The sequence below is a fragment of the Ischnura elegans genome, chromosome 9 (genome assembly GCF_921293095.1).
Source record: "Ischnura elegans chromosome 9, ioIscEleg1.1, whole genome shotgun sequence".
NCBI lineage: Eukaryota > Metazoa > Arthropoda > Insecta > Odonata > Coenagrionidae > Ischnura > Ischnura elegans.
In genome coordinates, this window is record NC_060254.1 from 61,509,152 (window position 1) to 61,533,371 (window position 24,220).

At 37.5% G+C, this 24,220-nt stretch overlaps 1 protein-coding gene across 1 annotated transcript in view; it reads left to right on the forward strand.

Moving 5' to 3' along the window:
- The window catches only part of LOC124165435 (arrestin domain-containing protein 4), a 57,612-nt gene that overhangs the window by 29,453 nt on the left and 3,939 nt on the right, over positions 1 to 24,220 (forward strand). The window contains exons 2-4 of the mRNA XM_046542842.1: positions 13,042 to 13,158; positions 18,192 to 18,409; positions 23,705 to 23,887. Of these exons, the coding sequence (XP_046398798.1) occupies positions 13,042 to 13,158; positions 18,192 to 18,409; positions 23,705 to 23,887 (518 nt within the window). The remainder of the gene's footprint in view (positions 1 to 13,041; positions 13,159 to 18,191; positions 18,410 to 23,704; positions 23,888 to 24,220) is intronic.

Here is a 24,220-nt window from a genome sequence, read left to right on the forward strand (position 1 = left end):
CTGAAGAAGTGGAAGCGTCATTGACGGAGTGTGTGATAAATGCTTCCGGTTACCGAGTCAAGCCTTCAGGTTGCGCAATAAAAGAATCTCGCGCGAAAGAAAAGAATTGGCTTTTGCGGAGGAAGTGCATTGTACGCGTGAGCCCACTTCTAAAAGTCCGACCGACATTAAATAAATGGCATAATACGTAATAGAAGAGCCATCAATCACGCAGCATTAGAAAAAAATAGTTTTTAATGAAAGAGGAAGTAAGCTAGACTTAGGCGTAAACCACATACGAGGTTCCTGCCCAGCACAGCTTCAAAAGGCAGGAAATATATATTTTTTTATTACAGCTGCTAGAAAAAAGTCATATCTGCAGAAGAAAATAAATAAGTCATTTCCCTAGTTTTATCGACAACGAGTAGCGTTGAAAACTTGATCCAACGGTCAAATTAACTGGGTACCTCCAACGTTAAGACCTTCACCACGGTGGTTCACTGATTACACAAGTTTCTTGAATAAATGGGGTATTCTTACGTGAAAAGGGAGTAATTGTGTCTGATTGTGAACCAAACGAATTTCCACACATTTTAACATTCGTAGTTATTACCAAAATATTCAAGGTGCCAACAAGAAGAAAGACTAAAGTAAGATTTAGCGTGGTAATTCAATTCAATGCATCATTTGTATGCACTTGCACCCAACGATATCGCACAGCGACTAAACTGGCCGATATTAAAATTATTTATGTGAAATCTACTAGATTTTTTTATTCAACTTAAATATCCAGTTTCTCAATGTTAGCCTCAAAGACCATACTACTGCAATAAAACTTATTCAAATTATTTTTTTACAAATTTGTTTAAATTGTTAACCCTACCAACTTCGAAACTCCCGCATGATTGCCATGAATGTTCTGAAGTTCTTACATAGGCCAGCCCAGAAATATAGTACATACCTTCATGACGAAAGAGTGAATATACTGCAGGAGTTGGGTTGGCTGGGAAAGTATGAATAGGCTAAAATAATAAAATTGTTACATGTCAGAATGGATGGGCACTTTCTAAGGCGGAAAAAGCGCACGATAAAGTGGGGACAGGCTGAAGAGTACAAATTTATTTAAAAAATTCGGTCCACGAGCCTAAATTAAGGAATTATCTTGAAATTGTCCAACTTTGCGCCTAAATGTTTCTTCTTTTAAATCGGAAATGTGATTACAATCAAATAAGGTACAGTATATTCATAAAATACCTCATCAAAACGCCATTAAGAACCGCTAATGACCTGGAACTGAGAAAAATGTAAATTTCAAATAAAATATCGAGCACCTTTCTCGGTGGACGTATAAAAAAAGCGAGTCGACGTGCGCGGAGAAATTGTCAGCCGCTTGACACGAAACTACTACGCTAACTCTTCCGCAAAGTCTTATTTCAGCCAGAACTTTCGCGTGGAATTCCAGGCGCTCTTCCAAAGACATTCCTCCCAGAGACCAATGACCCGGCATCATCTTAGGATTAAAAGATATCCTCACGCGGAATAAATGAGGTTCGAATTGCGGGCTGGGACAGTGACCGGATGGCAGCAGTACACGAAAGGCCACCAGCCGCCCTTTTGCCAATTAAAATTAGATATGACAGGGCCCATTGTTTTCGCACACTAAGGTTACGAGAGATGAATTCCTGAATAGTTACGCATTCAATAACAGCCTTGCCACGCGCACGAGTTCATTCATGTGACGTGTTCTCTCGCTATTCATTGTCATTATTACGAAAAATCAAAACCTTGGAATCAGATATGAGTGATTCTTCTAAAATCGCTAGGCATTGGTGAAAAAACTTTTTCCACAAAAGTTTGCATTCTTAAAGTATTTCTTCCTACTTGAACTCGAAAATGATACTCGAAATATCGCATCACCTACAGTTGTGGCACAAACACCCCAGACATATAGATAACAGGTGGTTAAATAGTATTCGCATGGCAAATAGATCATGTTCCAGATATAAGCAATATATGGAGATATTCACAAAGAGAACAGATGCATTGAGAGAATTGGGACAAAAAAATTCGCTGATATTCACTCCGAGGTTCCTTAGTTACGACCCCTGCTTTTCCCCTCATGGTTTTTTTTTCGAGCTCACAGTGACGCATCCAGCAGTTTCCGCCCATCAATGGAATATTCCAAAATTTCTGGTACTTATCGTTTTTGCATTACCTTGATATTCTGATTAAACCTTTGACCCTGTTCCAAACATACAGTTAAAAGGATATATTAAAATATAAATTTATTTCTCGTAATCAATTGCAAATATGAGCGATTTGTGCAATAATTGTGGGGGATACGATGCTTGGAGTAACATTATTGTAATAAAAGGTGTAAATGTATTAAAAATACTTAAATTTTAGAAAGTTTTATTTTAGTCGGTGGAAGGCCAACAAAACAATTTGAGGCAAACCCTGAAGCCACGTCAGCTGATTCGAGACTTAGAATACTGAAAAAATCATTTTTAAGTTTTAGATATGTAGTTAATTAGAAATTTTTCTGCGGTTTGAGCAGACTTTGGTGACTTTTGAGCTAATTTTCCTACTGTATGTTCAATTTCAGCATTGATTTGACACCCAAAAAAGTAGGAAGTTGAGATATCATTTTCTATTATGACTTACGACGCAGCTAACATCAGTTTTTTCTCGAAAAAGTTATATTATCCCTGTATAACACATATCTCAGGAATATAGGCAATTATATCCATTTGGATATCTATGATATAATTTTGAGTCATATCTGCCACTGCAAATGCAATAACGAAAGAAACTCCCAATATTATCACAGATGCGTAAAATTTATACTCCTAGCCACAAACACAAAAATCCTTACGCCATTGTAACCAAAGGACAATGTTCTGAAATTTCATCGTATATTAAGTTGTTCCGTTCCTAAGAAGCATACGAATTGCTGATTTAATTCACTGACGAATTTTTTGCAGAGAAAATTACGAAGAGCTGCATTTACTTTGAATGGTAACTTACCGAAAAAACACTATGCCTCCTTAATTTCAAAACATATGCGCTCCACCTATATATTTTTGGCGCATAAGATAACCGCTCCGAATATCACGACTTATAGGATCGCATTCAAAATCAAATTTCATACCCAGTTTTTATCCAACTTAATGACAGGCACTACATTTTGGTAAAACACTGGAGAGCTAATTTGCAAAGAATATTAGGAGTTTATGTAATTCCAAAATATAATATCTCCCTAGAATTACATCTTACTGCATATTCTCAATAGGATATCAATTTGGTGATCACTTCTATGTCAAATTCAATTCCTCCATCTCTTTTATTCCGTGTATTTCTCCTCATATCACTATAATAAGGGAGGTGTGTTTCTGTCGACTAAGTACCATCATATCAGAGAGACATTACCTAATAAGACTTATGGAATGAAGAGACTCTCCATCGATCATGATAGGGCGAGGTGGTAACAGTAACTCTTGTCCGCAAATACGCTGCGATTTTGAAATTTGCGAAATTGGCCACATTTCAAGTTACTTCACTCCCTGATTTTTCTTGGCCCTCCTCATGAGTGACACTCCTTCGTTTCGTCGCCAAAATATTTCCTAACCCACGGAGAAACACTCCGATTTTATCCAAAAACTCTTGGGCCACCGCAAAAGTAACACTTGTTTCATTCAGCAGACGGCGGTCAACATTTCAAATCGGAATACGAACACCAAGATTCTTGCTAAATAATAATTGCTAATATTACAACTGATGGAAAAAGTATCCACTGATGACAATTCTTACAATTCTCCACCACCAAAGTCAACCCTTCCTCATTTTACCGAAAGTGGCGCCCGAATTTATTTGCTATTGATGATTTTCGATTTTTTTATTCCAAAAATTTTTGTGTGTTTCTCTTTTGCGGCTTTACCTATAGGACTCACGATAAAAGAGATGAAACTTCACTACGTGCTTTCCAAGGTAGAACTGATAATTAATTACCTCAAGGAATTACTGTTAATGAAGTTAGCGTCGAAGCCTTAGTCGGTCAATGTCAGCGCGGAACGTACTAAGAGATTTTTCTAATACAGCAAATGTAATTTTCATTATATTATGTTTATGATAAAGTCCCAAAGAATCATATTCCGAGCCTGAAGGTTTAAAGGCAATTAAAACAACATCAATCAGCGGGTTATCAACTGACAAAAAGGCAGGTATGGTAGGAAATGATTTTGAAGAATACCATGAGCGAGGCAAATTTTAGTCAACTTAAAACCGGCATGACTTGAGGCAGGCACAATTTTGATGATAATACAGAGAATTTATTCTTTTAAATTCCACGGTGATCTAACCTAAAAAAAATGAAGTACATCGGGGAAGATTTTTAAACAATCATTGCATTTGATAATTTTACCCTTTACAGATCAATTTCCTGATTTTAAAATTTATTAAAGGATCAGAGGGTACGAGAGTATACTATTTATGCCATAAAATATATTAGATATTCACACCGTCCTACGACAAGCAATTTTCAATGCTAATGACAGCGACAACCCCGCAAACATCCGCATGCCATTCATCTCCATCTGAATGCTCTGATTGGAAGATGAATGATGAGCACCTGTGACATTACGTCGTAAATGTATAAGTAATGCCAATGCGTAACGATACGTGAGAAATTGTTGCCATTGCATCAAGAAATAATAAATGTTGTACACATTTATTACGCTCAAATCCACCTTTTTTTTGCCGCCCAGTTCGATAAATCAGAGCCTTCACTTTCTGATACATTGAATGACTAGATCTTGAAACTCGCCTGGTTGAAGGGCAACCGCGGGAAAAGTTCGATGACACGCGATCAAGTGATCCACATCAAGTAGACACGGAGAAAAAAACCTGACTGCCTTCGAGAAAAACCTACGCGCCAACTAACTCCTTTGTGACGACGAAGGCCAGCGTGGGCAAGATGCGTATCAATGGTTTACAAAAAAAAACAGCCTATTTCCTCGATCGATTTCATCCCGTCGATTACAATTTCCTCTCTCTTTCCAATTTTGTAGAGCAGAGGTCAACACATCCTCTCGATGCTTGATAGTGTGACGATAAAACAACACGCGCAACCATCGCAATGCTTCGGTTCATCTGAGCCATCTGCTTGGTTCATCTACGAGGAAAGATCAAATTGGAGATTTCGAGGTTCGCTCCAGCGGCAATTATAATCGCAGAATGGTTTGAATGACTGATTGGCAGTAACTAATATAAAAACACGATGAAGATAAACATTATATTAAAACCGTTTTGGGTCATGTGGAGGTGATTGGCATAGTAGAGCATTCGCCAAAAGGATGTTGTATTCTTCCTCGATGAGTTTCTAACGGATATTCCACTTCCGACCAGCTCAGTAGACGATAAACATTTCTCATTATAACATTGTGACCTTTAACTCTAAGATAATTTTTAATAAATAAAAATACTAATTACATTCGATCAGACTGATTAGGCCATAAAATAAATATTAGAGAATCCTGGATTCATTATTAACCGATTTTCCTCACCCATCTCACAATTTGACGCATTCAATCGGCGCATCGTTTTAATGCAACCCTAAATTAAGTTCCAAATTCAAAAATTTTCACTGAGCCCCACCAGAGTAGCACGGATAAAAACTTGCGGTTAAAATCCAATTCTGAGATGAAACTTGAAAAAGATTTTGGATGATATATTGAGAACCCTACTGGATTTCTGTTTTTCATCGAAATAGCTCATTCATAGCAAAACCTTTCCTCTTCAGAGGACGCAAAACTCCCTATCGACCGGTCTTGTCTTGCCTGTTTTCACGAGGAAACATTCGTTTTAAACTGCATTATCATCTGAAATTTACCTGTACAGGGCAGACTTTAGTGAACATTTACCTACATTAAAGCAATACCTGAGATTACAGTGGCAGATCCATGATAGATAAAAGGGGGGGGGGGCTAAGTGGGGCTAAAAATTCCAGCAGTATTGGGGTTCGGAAAAAAATTACCATTCTATCTAGTGTAGAATGGATACCCAAGGGAGAGGCTATAGCCCCCTTGGTCCCTCCCCCCATAGATCCGCCACTGCCTGAGAATGTAAAACATTAAAGCAATACCTGAGAAAATAGCGGGGCAAAATTTTAATTTTTACGATCACTCACTTAGTAATTCAACCCTTCGGTTGCCTCGGTTAGGTGAGCGGAGAGCTCACCCCGGACTAGGACACAGGCGTGTGAACTTCGCACATTCAGGGTAGGGAGGCCAGTTCCACTCGCCGTGTTTTGACTTTAGGTGTCCGATGGCTTCACCCGGAATTTGAACCTGGTGCGCCTATATCAGCAGCCAAGTGCCCTACCCACAAGACTACCACGCTCATATATATACGATACAAGCGAATACTGAGACGAGTCACCTGTGCGTACCCTGAAAATGTCAAGATGATGGCATAGGTATCAAACAAGCAATGCGTCACGATAACATACCGGCAGATAGGGATCAGCACCTCCACCTAAGCGCAAGTTAACTAAGACGCCGGGTTTCCCCAATCTTCCTCATCCCTCAATGGCACAAATAGTGACCTTGGCTGCTATCTGTCGCCTACTCCAATTACCACCGGGGAGTGATCCATGGCCAGACGGGTGCCAGAAACGTAACCGCCGCGAGGCACCTCTCCTCTTCGGCCCCATTATCCGGACCGAAGCCGAATGAAGAGAGGAGGAGGCGTCTCACTTTCTCTCTCTTTTTACGATTGCGTCAATCTGGCAACCGTCCATGGCTTTATCCCTCTCCTCGTGCCTCGAGGGGAGCAAGCCGTGGGCGATGCCCATTTCTGTCCATCCCGCGACGTCCCACTCATCTCATTCCCCGTTCCTTCCGACTCTCATTCCCTCCGCAGGTGGATACCGTGTGGCCATCGTCGTCCTTGCCTTTAAAAGGTGCACGCCCACCTCATCCTCCTCTCCGCGGACGTATCTTCTTTTTTTTGCGCGTCAGGCCAAAGACGCGCTTCCCTTGAACAGATGCAACAATCGACCGATCGCATTTTGTTTCGATTTCCTGATGTTATCAGTAAAATCAAGGGGATTGCATAGAGGAGGCACAATTCTATCCCATAGTGGGATGATTTCTGTTGCCACTTCGGTCGCATTTTAATCGGCTTCCAAAAACGTCCGCGGCGCGGTGATGAGTGCAATGCGATCCACTTTTTTCCAATGTTTTGCAGCATAATGTCAAACATTGCGAGGAATAGCATTGAAAAGAAATGAATTTGATAAATCACATCATCATGCATATAAATGTCGGTTAACACCTCTAATTAGACCTGATTTACCCGTGAAACTCGGATCAATTTGTTCATCGGCGACGGGATTGGCGACTTCTGTAAACCTATTCAAATGCGCGGTGGTTGAAAACACATTTGGAGGCCGACTTGAGGATCCTCTTGTGTAATATTCGTGGGCCAACCATTGGCACCTACCTGGGGACTGCATACAGAATGCCCCAGTATACCCTTTAGTATGTTTTTTACACGACACATTGATACTAGGGATGAGTCGATTCCAAATGTCGGCACTCGATTCCAACGATTCTGGTGCACGGAATCCGAATAGATTGCTCAAAGTCGATTCCCATTCCAGGAAGATAAATATTTTTTAAATAGACCCTAAGCTTGGGGCATAATGGCCGCTACATACCTAAGCCATTTTGCATTGTGCATTATTAAGTTAACAATTTATGTCTAAAACAGTTAAAGCTTTTATTATTTTATTAACGCTGAGGATATATTGCTATAATACTAATTCGCTTTTTTTAATGAATATACTTGTTGAGCTACTTAATTGTCTTGGTATTAAATTCCATTCAATTCTTAAATTTTTATGGCATCAATGCTACTGACAAATAGATACACCACCCAGTGGCGTAGCCAGGAATTTCGTTCGGGGAGGGTCCAAAACCACGGGGGAAGATTTTTTAAAAAGAGGGTACTAACAAGTAGAGTAAGTAGAGAGTTTTTAACTAATTTTAACACATTTCATAAAAAAAATTCATTTGTTAAAGAAATATTTTTTAAATTCATGATTTTCGAATATTTTGTTTTCTTTTATGAAGGAAAATAATTGTTTTTTTTTTATTTATTTCGGGGGGGGGGGATCCAGACCCCCCCTCTTGTCTACGCCACTTATACCACCTGTGAGTATAAATAAGAATCGATGGAGTCGGAATCGAAAACGCGTGGAATCGACTCATCCCTAATTTATACGTTCGAGTTAATGCTTGTTTGGATGAACGACTTTTGTGGACCGAAACGGAACATGTACGAATGTATGAACCACATTATAACAGCTTCTATTCTCTGTACATCCATTCGCACAAGCTAGGTGGTTACATGGTTGCAATTTAGTCTTCATTCACACGTTAATAAATTAATGCACTAACCCGTACTGTTTAGTGTACCGTGTAGGTAAACAGCCTTTAGAATCTAGATTTATGGTGCCACTAAGGGCGCATTTTAATCGTTTTTCAAGATCGTCCGCACCGCGTGGATGAGTACACAACGATCAATTCATTGTAAATATTTGCAATTGCTTATTTGCACCCGCCGGCAATAGAAATGAAAAATTTTACATTCGATAGATCATAAGATCACGCACATAAATTTCGGTTAACGACCTTAATCAAAGCTATTTCCCCGCAAAATTAGGATCGATATGCCGTCAGCTTCGGAGGTAACTCATTATAATGCGCGATGGGTGACAGCGGATTGGCATCCCACAAAAGAGTCCTGTATTTTAATATTCGTGGCCCAAGCATCGAAACTTTTTCAAGTTTCATTAGGAGCTTATCTTGTCACGCCTCATGAGTCACGCAGCTCATGCACAACTCCACACTACTGTTGTAGTAGCAACAGGGAATGAGATAGTTTGGCCGCTAAAAAGTCAGCCAATCGGTGAAGATCTTAGATACCGGTTGGAGTGGGGTGATGTTCCGGAGGGGCTCCTTACTAAGCAAATACGGCGACCTTTGTTCATATTATATTATTATGTCAACTCCGATAAGTTTTCATTCACTTACTGAGAATGTGGGAAGATTTCGTCTACATTTGATATGTTCATTATATCGCAAAAGAAATCAACTTTTCATGCCTTTTTCTGCTACCTCTACAAGACTGCTTTTACATTCCGACTAAAATCTACTGCAGACAACGGTCTCTGGAATTTCTATTCGCTTTTATTTATTTATTAAATTATTCTACCGATCAAGGTAGGTTTCTATGGAGTACTTAAGGAGCTTTCTCCGAACTCCATCTTCACTCCATATTCGCTTTAAAGATTATTAATTTTTTCGCTTTACCTACAGTGGTTGATCTTTTATTTCAATTCATATTCATAGTTTTAGCGTTAATATCCCTAACACACGGGTTTTCTTCTTCTTATTGTCGTAAGCATCAATGCACTCACTTCCGATAGAATGGAAATAATCAAAGGAACTCTCAAAGATTTCTATTACAACTTAAATGGATTTTTATCGACATCGTACAAATTGAAATTTACAAGACCTAAACATATTACACCTACGTAGCGTCATTGTACAACCAGCACCGTTCGTATTTTCTGAATTTTCTGAAATATCACATCCGCTATCACTTAAAATTTCTAGGGTATATAGAATGCACATTTATCTTTAACTCGTCCCCGGTATCAAAACAAGGGGGAGGAGGGGTTAGGCATGCCCGTTCATGATGTAACATTTTAGCACAGAAAAGGTTAATGAATCCAAAATTTTTAAGAAAATTATAACAGCGTTGGATTAGTTTTTTATTATTTTCCCGAAATAAATTATTTTGTTTTGCTATAAGTCGTATTTTTCTTGGGTTTAAAGAAAATTTGTTCATAACTTTCGTTTTAAACAACATTCATAATTTCTTCTAGGGGGAGGGAGGAGCTGCCAATGGTAGCTCGAATATAAAAATTTCACGCCCGTAAGAATAGTGAGATGAAATTTTCAAAGTCGAGACAAAGGAAAATTTTGGCAGGGGTCTGCTTAATTAACCCTCAACATTTCACGACGATATATCTACTTTCAAACAATTGATGTGACGGGGAAAAAGCCCGACCGAACGAGAGACACGTTTTCCTGAAAAGAACCTCCCACCTCTTCCCGATAGCTTTTTTTCACGGATGACCAAAGACGTTCCCCCCTTAAGGCACGAAGAGTGGAAGCAAACGTGGAAGCCGATCGAGAACGGTGGTGCGGAGGAGGTTGACTTGTTTTTTCTCTCCGTTTCCCGTCGCATCCGTATTTCCTTCTGAGATTCGCGAGGATTTTTCCTTCCCCTCGTGACCAAAAGAGCGGCGCCGTTGTTTAAGGGAAGAGATTCAATTAGGGAAGGAAGGAGACGAGGAGGCCGAATCGGAGCAAAAGTAAACACGCGGAGAAGCATGAAAGACGTTTCCTCACGCTTGTTTTCTGGTCAGTAGGTCGTCCAAGTTGGTTCACCTATTTTTTTGTTGTCTTTCGTTTCGGCGCCAAGTTCGCCAACCTTCGAATCGTTCCTGTTTTTATGGTTGAGTGAGAAGCGTGATAATAATTCAGCGTGGTGAGGAGGCAGATACGTGAGTTAGTGATGCAGCGAGGGGGGGCGGTTTTTTGGGGGATAAACCCCCCCCCCCCCAGAACTCAGAAATTTTTTAATTTAATCCATTTTGCGTAATGGGATAAATATTACTTATAGAATAGTGTAAGCATTAATAAAATATCCTTCAGCCGTAAAACTCACAATTTTGAACCATTTATCTTAAAATTTCGCAATTTATTAATCTCGCACCTGCCGCTTATCCTGGTGGGTATTCCATACCCCCACACACCCCGGTATTACTTTCACCTACACCCCCCCGCCCCCCAGCCTTAATTCCGAGCTGCGCCCTTAAGGTGAGCAGCAAGGGCGGATCCAGGCGTCAGATTTTGGCGATCAGCAAGTCTTGTGCCATGTCAAAAAAGTAAACACACGCATTAACATACAGAGTAGAGAGACATTATGTCATGAAATTTTAACCCGAGATAGCTGATGCCAGTAGGAACCAAAGTTACCAATGGTGTTCAGGTTGAAAACGCACCATTTTTTAAGTACAGAAACTTTGACCCAAGCCCTTAGATTGGCAGCGAGTTTGCGCTGTTGCCGAATGCCTAGGATACATCACTATCTCTGGCAGGCAAAGCATTTGAAGTCATGAGTTGTCCAGAGCAGTGGCGCAGCAAGGAGTGGTGGGTTTTGGGGGATAACCCTCCCCCCCAAGAATTTTAATCCGTTTTACTTAATTAGATAAATATTACTTACAGAATAGTTTAATTAATAAAATATCCCTCAGAAAACCGTAAAACTCACCATTTTCAACCATTTATCTTAAAAATTTTCTGGGGGAGGGCACCCGCACCTCCCGTATTCCATACCCCCCCCAATATTAGTAGCTCCTAAGACCCCCCTAGCCTTAATTCCTAGCTGCACGCCTGGTCCAGAGCTCCCGGCAACAGGGCAAAAAGGTCCAAAAGGAGCACTTGGCTCAAAGTTTCTGTAGTTTAAAAATGGTACCTAGTTTTCAACAAAAATATCATCAATAATTTTGGTTTCTATTGGCATCAGCTACTGATCTATGGAAAATCAAAAAAATTTCCTTCCTATTAGGAATTTTTTTCCTTTCTATATAAATATAAAATCTTGGTTTTGCTAGTAGTAGACCCACCTCTGTGACGGTGCGGGATTCCTCATCCCCACCCTTCCACTCCCATCCTATCCCAGGAGGCATCGTCGAGCTCCTATCGCAACGGTGCATCCTTCCTTTTTCCTTCCATGTCCCCCCCCTTCCGTGGTGCAGGAGTAAAAAGTGAAAGCTTAAAACCCCGCCCGGGAGTGTAACCCTACAAGCCTGCCCTGGAGTCTCCATTCTCTCCATTGGCATCAGCTATCAAGGGTTAAAATTTTGAGACAAAATTTTTCTCCGCCAAATATATGTAAGGCGGCTAAGGTTCACACCTTACTCTAGGTAAAGACAAAATTTTTTTTCAAGAATACCACTGTTTCAAGTATTTAGTTATATTTTTTGCAAATTTTGTCTTCCACTCAAAGTTTGCTGTGGGATAGAGGTATGCCCCCCTTGGTCCAAAACCAGACCTGCCCACTGGATATGACATCTGATATTTGGTGATGCAAAATATGTAGTTCTCCACTACAAGCCGTAAGAATAGACATCAAGAGCAAAAGACAGCGTGAGAGAGCAAGGTAATCGCGACCCTTAAATTGAATTAACCCACAACCAAAGCTTCAGAAAAACTGAATGATGCAACTTACTGATATCTTTTTAATATCGAGTCAAATGCCATTGCATTCAACCAAAGAATTGTTTGGTTAGGTGAGAACAGATTCAGAATATGCCAAAGGCGTGTGAACTTCACACATTCAGGGTAGGGAGGCTAGTTCCTTTCCGTGAGCCACCTCGCACTTCAAGGATTTTGATTTGGGGTGTTCTAAAGGCTTCCCCTGGGATTTGAACCCAGACCCCTGCTAACTGCTCTGCACACTAAGCTGCCATGCTCCCCATCATAACATACGCTCATATAAAAAAACAGTCATAGGTAGACAGATACACATAAATATACCTCATTGTACTGAGAAATGTAATAACAAATATTATAATGGTAATCCCTAGACGAAGTCTTCATGCAACTGAACAAGCTTCAGCAGTTAGTCCAGAAAAAAAATCAGGTTCCACTATCTTACTTCGATTTTTTTATTCTCAACCATTAGTAAAAGACTTTCAACAAAGTAAGTCAACAAACCCTTAACTGCCAAAGTACATAGTAACTTTTCCGTTGATAAAAAATGGCATTGTCCGCTAAGATACGAAATTACGTATTTCATATAAATCTTAACTAAATGCTATGTACAATTGATGTACATACATTTGTAAAAAAATACATATTCAATGAATGTGTATTACAACTGATTTCATTTTAAAAATATAAAATAATTTTATTTTCATTTCAGGACTGCATTTCCATGTGGTGGGGGAAGGAGTGGTGAAGTTAAGGAGCCAAAGGCAGGAAAGAGTATATGACAGAGAAAATTACATTGACTTTCGGATGAGACTGCTTGGAGAGCCAGGTATTGAGTCATTGAGTTAAGTCTAGAGTTGTAGATGATATTGTAATCATAATTTACAGATTTAAATTCTAAAATTATATCCTCAATAACAATAATATTTTAATCAGCATTAGTAAAACTTGATAGTATTACATGCTTGCCTTTATGACTCATTTTTAATATGATTTGGTGAGAGTATATATCCTAGGAAAGAGTATGTGACAAATTATGATTATATTTAGTAAGTGATAAATTATATACATTAAATATCATACAAGTCCATAAAATAGTCATTTTTTTAACTTGGAAAGGGAATTCTCTTAGCACAGAAAGTGAACAATACTCATCAATTATTCTATGTGGTAACCTTGAGTCAAGCTTCATAAGATTGGAATCCACCAGAGAATCATGATCCTGACCACAGAATCATGATCCTGACCACAGTCATGTAAATGGCAGTTAAACGGTTGTTATTTATGACTATAATGCACATGCAGTCCTGAGGCATCACAGCAAACCCCTGCATCATTAAGCAATAGCCTCTTAAGCAGGAGCGTACCACTGTATTAATGAGCGTGATCCTGAACATGATGCTAAATCATGGAAACCCATGTTGTGTGCCTGTATTGTCTGTATTTATTTTGAGGTACCAGAATTATATCCAATATAGCCTGAAGAAATGACTTTCACCTACCACTACCCAGATAACACGGCATTTGTATTACATCAATAATGCACAAAACATACGTGCCCAAATACATATGTATAAGATGGAATACGATCGTATTACATCGGTATATTTCACGTAGAAGTGGTTCAAAAGTCCCTATGGATGTATGTATTCGTGCGTATTACAAATTGGAAATCTGAATACCCATACATGAATTATACATATGTATACAAAGGAATACAATCGTATTACGTCTGTATATTTCACGTAAAAGTGGCTCAAAAGTCCCTCAGGATGTATGTATACATGCGTATTACAAATTGGAAATCTGAATATCCTTACATGTAATATACATATGTATCTGCAGGCCCTCATGCACGAATTATACATATTGATTTTCTGACCCACATCCACTTAATATCAATATGGATCAAACGGATGAATAAATAAAAGGAAACCAGAACATACAGATAATAAAACATATATTCGAAGAGAAAAATAAAATAATACACACAAAGAACAAGTGTAGCCATGAATATTGCTAACAAGCATTAAGGGCCAGCAAACAGTAGGTGAAACTTAGTTTTAAAACATGGCACAAAGATAAATCAAGTACAAACAATGGCTTGAGTTGGAAAGTAGAAAAAAATATTAGCACGGAACAAGCGTTGTAACCCATTGCACCAGAAGAAACCTGGATTCAGGAAACCAACTCTGCACCATTAGCCACTTCCTGAAAGGAGAAAAGAAGAAGTCAAGTTTAAAAGTCATGCAAAAATATATCTTTTTGTAAGATCTGAATAGGAGCTCAAGGCCTTTCAATTTTATTTTTTTTCAATTCATATAGGCAGTCAGTATTCTGTGAAGTCTGTAATTTTAGTACTAATTCTGTATTCTGAATGCAAATGAAAGTTTGGCTTCTCTGCTAGATTCCAGACATAAGTTTTAAATTTTTTCATTTACCAATAATGCCAAGGTCCCAGCTGGTGCAGATTTGACCTTGTCCTTTGAGAAATCATATATTTTGGGGAAATGCTTTCATTTTACAAAATTAATAGCCTTTCTCTTGAGAAGAATGAGAAATATGAGAAAAGATCATATGAATACTTTTAAATATAAATTAACAAGGAAAACGTGAATCCATTGGTATGCTTATTTAGTACATGATACTAATATATTAGTACCATGATTAAGTAGCGGATGACTCACACAGAAAAAATATAAACTTGTGATATCAAATTTTCAAACAAATAAATTTCATACATAATAGATAATTTCAGGCTTAACTTTAAGAAACCTCTCGATTATGGTTTAAAAAAATTTTTCCCTCAAAGCTTACCTCGGTATTAACAATTCCACCTGGTCTTCTGGCTTTGCGTCGTCGTTTTTTTTCGTAATCCATTCTCCTCTTGTCCAGGCCAAGCTATTTACATCGTCGCCTGCTGGGTATGCGCGAAAGAGCATGAAAAGAAATTTACAATTAATTAATTTGGCCCGTACGCACCTTTTTCTTACATATAATGACAAACTTTCGCATGAAAATTACGTATTTATCTTGTGTTAATAATAATGACGAAATGCACCTTGATTGACTGCATTTCAAGATGAAAGAAATATTACATTTTGCTTTAAGGGAACCGATATTACACGACCAATACTTCTTGTTCGTTAAATAATTAGAAGTAGAGGGCAAAACCGCTCGGAACCTCGAGGAATCTATTAGTGACAAGGCTACGCTGATAAGTCTAAGGTCAAAGATGTTATGACTAAAGCATAGGATAACTAGGAATGCAAGAACTACAATACAGTAGGTTGTGGTAATAAACAGCGATAAAACAACCTACACGTGAACGAAAACATTCCTTTAAACAATTTTTTCTGCTCTTAATTAAGAGAAGAAAAAATGTAACTTCAGCCGCGAAGCACGGAATTACTATACAACGCATAATCTATTAATTTATACGTACAAGATTGACATTACTATGTTTTACCATATAACTTCAATGGACACCAGTCTCCTCGATACATAACTCAACAAAAAAGGAAAACAATAGCCAAACATAAACAAAATAATTACCTCTATTGGCGCAATGTGGTCAACACATTGCGCCAATAGTTGTATCCAAATATACTCAAATAACATAATTAATGTAGTCTATGTATGCGTACAATATAATAAAAGATAAATCATACCTTACCTTAATTATCCAGTGACAGGAAACTGTTGGAGCTGGCTTGCACGAATCGCAATAACGTGCGGGATTGAAGCACATTTCCAGCAAAACATAGCTTCGGTTTGAGCACACCATCCACACGCACCGGTTACGAGGATTAAAAGACTATGTCAATTCTTCCAATACGTATAATAATACAAACAAATATAAAATTTACTATACATCAGTAACCGGAGTTCCTCCTACAGCACGTTCTTGACGTTCTCGTAGTCTCGAACGAAATGCCGAGCTAACTGTTAACGAGATTATCACTCCCACTCACTTTCCTAGCCTGTTGCGACAGAATTGAGAATTTATTTTTTTTGTTTAAACAGTTAATTTAAAATATTGTTTAAAAAATTAAACTTCGCTTTTATACTTTTGCGCTGTGCAAGAACTATTTTTTGTATTTTTCATGTATTGTGAACCATTTTCCATGTGTATATTTCGCGGATGGACACTGAATTTTACATATGTAATACGTCTGTATTTCGCGTGCATTTACAAATTAACATAAATATGGTCGCCATACTACCCTTGCTCACATCGATCAGTATATGATTTATTTTTAAGCTTTCTGGGTATAAATTCGAATGGGTGAATGATCATTGAAATGAGGAAATCTGGCGTTTGCAGTGAACATATTATTTCTGCAAAAATGTTTCTGAACATTTCACTAGACGCCACGAAAATCCACCTCTCAAAAATTACAGGAAATATACATAATGTATATTTTGTGTATTTTTGACCACATTTACATATGTATTTCCTCTGTATTCATACATATGTAAAAGTAGCAAGTGTTACACGATATTTACATTTGTATTTTTGACCACATTTACATAAGTATTCAAATTTCAAAAATACAAATGTATTTATCGTGTAACACGTACCACTTTTACATATGTATGAATAGAAAGGAAATACATCCAATAATACATATGTATTACACATGTTATACATAACAAAAATACATATGTATGTGACCCATGAAAATACAATATAAATACATTATGTATATCCAAATGTGTGCTGTTGGGGTACTATGTCTGCACACATAGCTAGAATATTTCTCTGCTGTTATTTTGCTCAATCTGCAGATAGAATCGATTTGGTAGATGCGATAAGATGCAGTAAGAGTTGTAATTTTGCAGGAGTCCCATCATTGGGTTTCAAATAAAATCTCAGAAAGCCTGTTTTTGCCTACCTTCCAAGGGAAGTTTGGACTCTTTCTCTGATTAGTTTTCATAATACGGGTAAATAAGTTTTATATTTCAGCTTTCATAATAAATGCAAAATAAATGTTTCTAGACAGTCATTAGTGCTTACATCAATGCACACATGATAGTTAAATCACTTTTGAATATCTTTCCAAGTTTTAATTGTTTGGATCAAGACCAAGGATAACTTTGATGAAGTTTAGACACCTTAACAGCCTAATGGTTTGCACACTAGTGCAATTGGCTACTTCTAACACCATGACAGCACTAGGAAACAGATTACCCCCTGTGTCATTCGAACGACACAAGAGATAATTCAGCAATTGGATTTAAAAAAGTTGAAATCTGGAAATTTGAATCAAGAAGCCATGCACTATAATCAGCACAGCATAACTGACAAAGCAGTTTTGCAAAGAGCTGAACAACAGAAAATTGTTTCATAAATGGATTTGGGACATGTAACAAAGATAACTAGATTACATGTGTTAGTAGTGACCAAGAAATAGAAAGCATCCCTCATGGAGAGCAGTAGTGAGCCCAGTGGATGCGCTGCCTTAGACTCCCTCCACAAGGATCACACCAAAACCTGATAGCTCAAATGTGATCGCACAAATAGAACTAATGAAACAATGTTCAGCGCATAACTACTGATAGATAGTGCATTGTGAAATGACTATAGCTTGACCTAAAGAGAGCACACCATGCTATTTTTATTGATAACCAAGAAATATTAGGTATTTCCCACGGAGCTCGGTGACACACTCACCGAAGAGTAAAAATATTTCAAAATAATCAAACGATGGCTTGATTCTAAATCCAGATTTAAATAAGCACAAAAAAATATATTCTAAATTTATATTGAGTTGAATTGTACTTCCTTTACCCTTCCATTTGTTAAACTGGATAATTGTTAACTTGAGGATTAAGCAGAAAAATTTTTATGACTTACAGGTCAGCCTCCATCCCTGCTATCACCAGGTATCCACAGTTTCCCATTCAAATTGGGTCTGCCATTAGGGCTACCATCTACTTTCCTTGGAAAGCACGGATGGGTACAATATTACTGCAAAGCTGCACTGCGAGAGCCAAATGGACTCACTCACAAGAACCAGCAAGTCTTCATAGTTATGAATCCGATTGACCTCAACCTTGAACCTCCAATTTTGGCAGTGAGTATTAGCACTATTTTTACATTATTGTATACATTAAAGGTGGTCTACAAATCACCCCAGCTTGTCCCCATCTTACATTTAAATTCCCTCTTTTTTTATTAAATTACTCCAAAATAAGATCTGTAACATATTCATTCCACCCACAAACCTCATTCTCTTCCTTCCCCTACCCTAGTTTTTTTTAACATCATTCCTTCCAAAACTAAATACATATTCTCAGCTATCTCTTCCCCAGATAGCATGCTAAACTTGCAGCAAGCTTGCTGCAAGCTTGTCATGACAAAGTTGCAAGTTTGCAGCAAGCTTGTCATGACAAGCCTGCAAGCTTGCGGCAAGCTTGAATCAAACCTCCTAGTTACGCTTTTTCAAACTTGCAGCAAACTTGTCGCAACAAACCTGCGGCAAACTTGTCGCATCAAACCTGCAGCAAACTTGTCGTAACAAACCTGCAGCAAACTTGTCATGACAAGCCTGCAAGCTTGCGGCAAGCTTGAATCAAACCTCCTAGTTACGCTTTTTCAAACTTGCAGCAAACTTGTCGCAACAAACCTGCGGCAAACTTGTCGCATCAAACCTGTAGCAAACTTGTCACATCACACCTGCTGAAAACGTGTAGTGTCACACCTGCTACATACTAGGAAAACTAGTTCCACACCTACCATTTCTGTAGTGACACTTGCTGAGGAAAAACTGCCTTAAAATTTCTGTTAAATAAAATGCTCTCCTAAATAATGATCAATTTACAACAACAAAATTGAAAATTTTCCACTCTATCAATTGTTAGTCATTTCACATGCACAGAATTTGGCTGCTAAATTTATTTAATAAAATGTGCAACAAATAAATGCCGAAGAGTTTATTTTTCTCATTAATTATGTACATGTTGAGGCAGTGGTGGACATACCATTAAGATAGATATCTAGTCATCGATAGTTAATCATTATTAATGAAGTGAGTGAAGTACTTACAAACTGAATAGGAAACATCTAAGACAGAAACACTTTAAAAAATTTATGACCCCCTAGGCCACACATGGTAATAACTAAATTACAGAAATCTTCAAAAGGTAAAAACATATTGCTCGAATTTTATCAAAATATTCACAAGTATGCTGATTGGCTTTGAGGATTTAAAATTAAAACTTCATTCTTTTGAATTGTTGTTTAGTTATGGGAGTACAAGGTTGTGCATGGAACTTACATGGTTACATACTTATAGATCGTTACTGATGAACTTATTAAGCAAAATTATTGTCTTCATCAGCCTGATCCTCGGTCTGTTTATCCTGCCAATCCCTGAAGAGAAAATAGTAATTACTCCATGTGAAATGATATATCATGTATCATTTGCTTAAATCAGGGAGGTAAATTGAGAAATTATTAACTAATATTCCAAAAAGAATAAGCAATCAGATTCAATAAATAAGATGTCCATATTGTACCCCCACATTCTCATAATGGCGGTTAATGATTCAACTTCCATGGAACATTATAGTGTATACCTATTGTAAGAGGGAATGTAAAATATGAAGAAAATGTCTGGGATGATCGAATTAATGTGGCAGGGAAATGAGAAGCGACTACTTACGTTCTTATTTTCCTGACTTTAGCCTGGTTGAGCCAATTACTCAGACACCCTTTCAGCACCACATCTGATGCATCAGGGTAGACCCTTCTGCATACACCTATGAAATTATAAAAAACATACTTAATGTTGTACGTTAAAAGTTAATTTCAACGATCAATTATTATAATAATCTTAGAATATCTTATTGGATGCACTCACGAAAAATAACAGGACACACTGAAGTGCTATAAAATGATTTCTTAACCGAATTTTTCTGAAGTTTGCCCGTAAGGGAATACAGCTCTGCTTCATAGTCATTCTAAGACGACGCAACATATTTTGTAGAAGTGTTCATTCATTTCTTCTACCAACTGCTACCAAACATTGCATCTAGAGATAAAAAAGATCAGATCAATTAAGAGTTAACAGCTTATACAAGAATAACAAAAATCATGTTTATAGCCAGAAGAAAAATTCACCAAAAAAATTAACACAATTGTCATGGTTAGTATGCACATGTAGTATGTGTGCACAAGTGCATATGAAATCACAAAAATCCAATCATACCAAAACTGTTTAATATTTCATTGGACAATAATCCATACGCACTTCAAAATTATGTTGTACTTGAGTATTTTTATAGCACTTTGAATTCCAAACACCGAGTGTCTGGCGGGCTCCAGATTTACATCGATTTTGAAACTTTCTTACAAAAACTTAATTTTTCTTTCATTAAAAAAATCATACATTGTTTGAATCAGGATGGCAGCACACAAATTATCATTATTCACTTACCAACTTTGGCTCAAATGAGGGATCTTCACTTATCCTACGGCAGAGTTTGATGAAAGCCTCATCTGCTGTCAATGGCAATCGGCTGAAATTCATCTCCTCCACAGCAGCATCCTTTTGCGTTGGGTCACATGCCAATAAAGCATCTACTTTCCTCTCCAAGTGGAAAAACCCAGGTGCCATTTCTCCCATCCACATGAGGAGCTGGCCATTCTGTAGTTTTAATTTACTGCAGCCTGTAAATATAAAATTGTTATAAATACAATAATACCAATTGATTTGCTTATATTATACTACCTTAGCACACTTGGTACTTAATCATCATAAATCCTGCCTAGATGCTTATCGAACAGGTGCTAAACATAGATTTTAATACACCACTAATTTTTCTGTAAACAAACACAGAGTAATTGATTACTTTACATCACAAAAATTTTAAGGATTGCAATCTTATTGCACAGAAACAGCTTAGAAATGTGTTACTTATGCCCTTGAGTGCAACATGCCTGTTAAGAATGTACTGGCAGAATGTGCGATATATACATGGGCATTTGTAAAAAAAATGAACTAAAGCACAAATCAATGCCAAAATTATAATGATCAGAGAGAGTTCAACTGATGGCTATGTTTAGAACAGCTAATTAACTGCTATTATTCTTCGACATATTCCCAATAGTTATTCATTTTCAAGAAAAATCCTTCATAAACGAGTTTACTGAGGTTGAGACAAATACTTTAACGTCATAAAGAACTGCTAACAAAGTGGATTCTACTGCGAGAACCCTGATAGTTCAACTTAAACCGTCTGAATGGAGTCTTTTCACTATGCCAGCGAAAGCAAAGATCATGCTAAATTGTAATTACACTGAGAATAAAATAATGAATAATCTTACATGGATAGTAATTGGCGGTTCATTAATCATACATAGTATCGAATAGAAAAAATTTTTCCATTTACTCACATTTACGCATGGTCAGCACAGCAGAGATGAGTAGATGCTGACAGAGGCAACTTCTTAAATCTCTTCGTGCCGCTAAAAGCCACTGTTTCCGAGAATTCAGTAATCTTCCAATCCCCTTTTTCCATTATTCACTACGAAACACGGATTATTTTCTTCTTCCATAGCATACTTCAACGTAAATTTGCTTGTAAAACAGGATTTTACTTCACAGCTAAATTCACAATCACAAATTCACAAGTCACAAGCACAAAATAACGACAACCGTTAGGTCACGTGGTACAAAAGACTGCCGCCGGGCGTTTTGGCGCGAGTTCAAAATACGATTTTTAATCCAAAATATTAAAATAAGTTCGTAATATAATGGGAAAAGTTTTTTACTTGAGTTTTTTTATGAGTATGAAGATAATTATATCAAATAACATTATATTGTTATATTACTATAATTCTCATTAAGTACATATTATTAAAATCTTACAACCAAGCCAAATAGGCTGGAAAGAGGCATGAAAAATTCAACCTTGAGATGGCAAGGAAAAGTCAAGCTTCACGTAAGCTAACATGCTATGTGTGGGTAGTAGCAGGTTTGATATGGCAAGTTTGCTGCAAGTGTGATATGGCAAGTTTGCTGTAGGTTTGATATGGCAAGTTTGCTGCAGGTGTGATATGGCAAGTTAGCAGCAGGAATGATATGACAAATCTGCTATGGGTGCAATATGGCATGTATTCTGCAGGTGTGATGTACAAGTCTACGGCTTGTATGTGTTCACATAACTTGTAAGCTTTATTCAAGCTTGTACATAGCTTTCATGCCAGAATAGGTTTGTCACAGCAAGTTTGCTGCAAACTTGCCACGACAAGGCTTGTCGTGACAAGCCAAGGACAAGCCTATGACAAGTTTGCTGCAAGCTTGCATGCTATCTGGGTCTCACTTAATTCTCGCTCCATTCAAATCATCTAGGTATCTCATTTCTGCTTCTATTCCCACATTCTCCATTTTCGTCAGTAGCAAAACCACAAATTCCTATAAGTTACCATCAATAAAAAACAAAAGGTCCACACCATTCCTGAAGTTTGATGTGAAAATAGCCACAACTATTTTTAAGTAGATTTTTACATCACAATAAACACAGAATTTTTCCACAACTGAATCAATGAATGAATGCATTCTACTATGAGTAATTTTTAATAGATAGTTGTCCATATATGATTGCATATAAATTTAATAAAAGCCTTTAATCCCTTTACATCCATAAAACTTCAGGAGATTGATCAGCCATTGGCAATTTTCTAGCACTCGCTGAACATTTATTCAGCAGCCCTCTACCACTAAAAAGTTTTGATTCATTTGAATCAAGTAAGTTGTTAAGTGTCACCTTACAGCTACCTTATCACGTTCGCCAATGCTTTTGGTTAAAAAGTTCAAGCTGAAATAAGACTGAGATATATAAGAAAACAGGGGCCTCTGTTGAAGTTGATGGTTGGTGGTTAACTTTGAGGAAGTTATACATGATAAAATAAAATCACTGCGTACTTTCCACACAATTTTTAAATTTTGCGACTGGTTTCGACGTGTTCTACATCATTTTCAAGCTAGACTGCCATCTCCAAACAAGCCAAAGCTCATTTTCCCAATTCCGCACCCACATCCCAATACATAGTATGTGACCACCACTCAAACCACCAACCTTCACCTGTCCTCCTTTCCACATTACCTACTAACCCCTCCCCCACCTTGAAGTATAAAAATGAACTTTGGCTTGTTTGGAGATGGCAGTCTAGCTTGAAAATGACGTAGAACATGTCCAAACTAGTCACAAAATATTAAAATTGTGGGGAAATTACAAAGTGATTTTATTTTATTTTATCATGGGCATCTGTGCCTACCTCATCAAGTATGAAGGAAAGGCCTCAAGGTAAAAATGTCCTCCTCATTAGTCTTCATTAAAACATCCATTTCCTTTTTCTATTCCAGCAACCTTTTAGGTGTGAGATAGAACATAAGCTTGGCATGAGCTGTGTCTCTTCAGGACCAGTCGTTTGCCGGGTATCACTTGACCGTGGTGGTTATGTTCCTGGAGAGACTGTGGGTATTTCTGCCACTGTTCAAAATAAGAGCAGAGTCACCATTAAGTCAACAAAAGCTTCCCTAACTGAAGTAAGTATTCAATATACATATCTCATTAGAAAATATTTATCAAAATTTCTAATTTCATACTTTGATGAAATATTATAGGAAAATATATTGAATTTTTAAATCATCACATTTTTCTTAACATCAAAAGACTATATTAAAATTCATATTACTCAATTATCTTGTTTTCCTAGAAGATTTTAAGAGCATAAGCACAAAACGTAAAAAACTCTACTGCAAGTTTTCCTAATACCAGTAGCGGATACAGAAAAAACTCAAGGGGCGCAAAAGATATTTTGAGCTACCATTACTTTTGTAGCAATTACAAATAATTAAGTCTCAAGCAAAGTTTAAGAA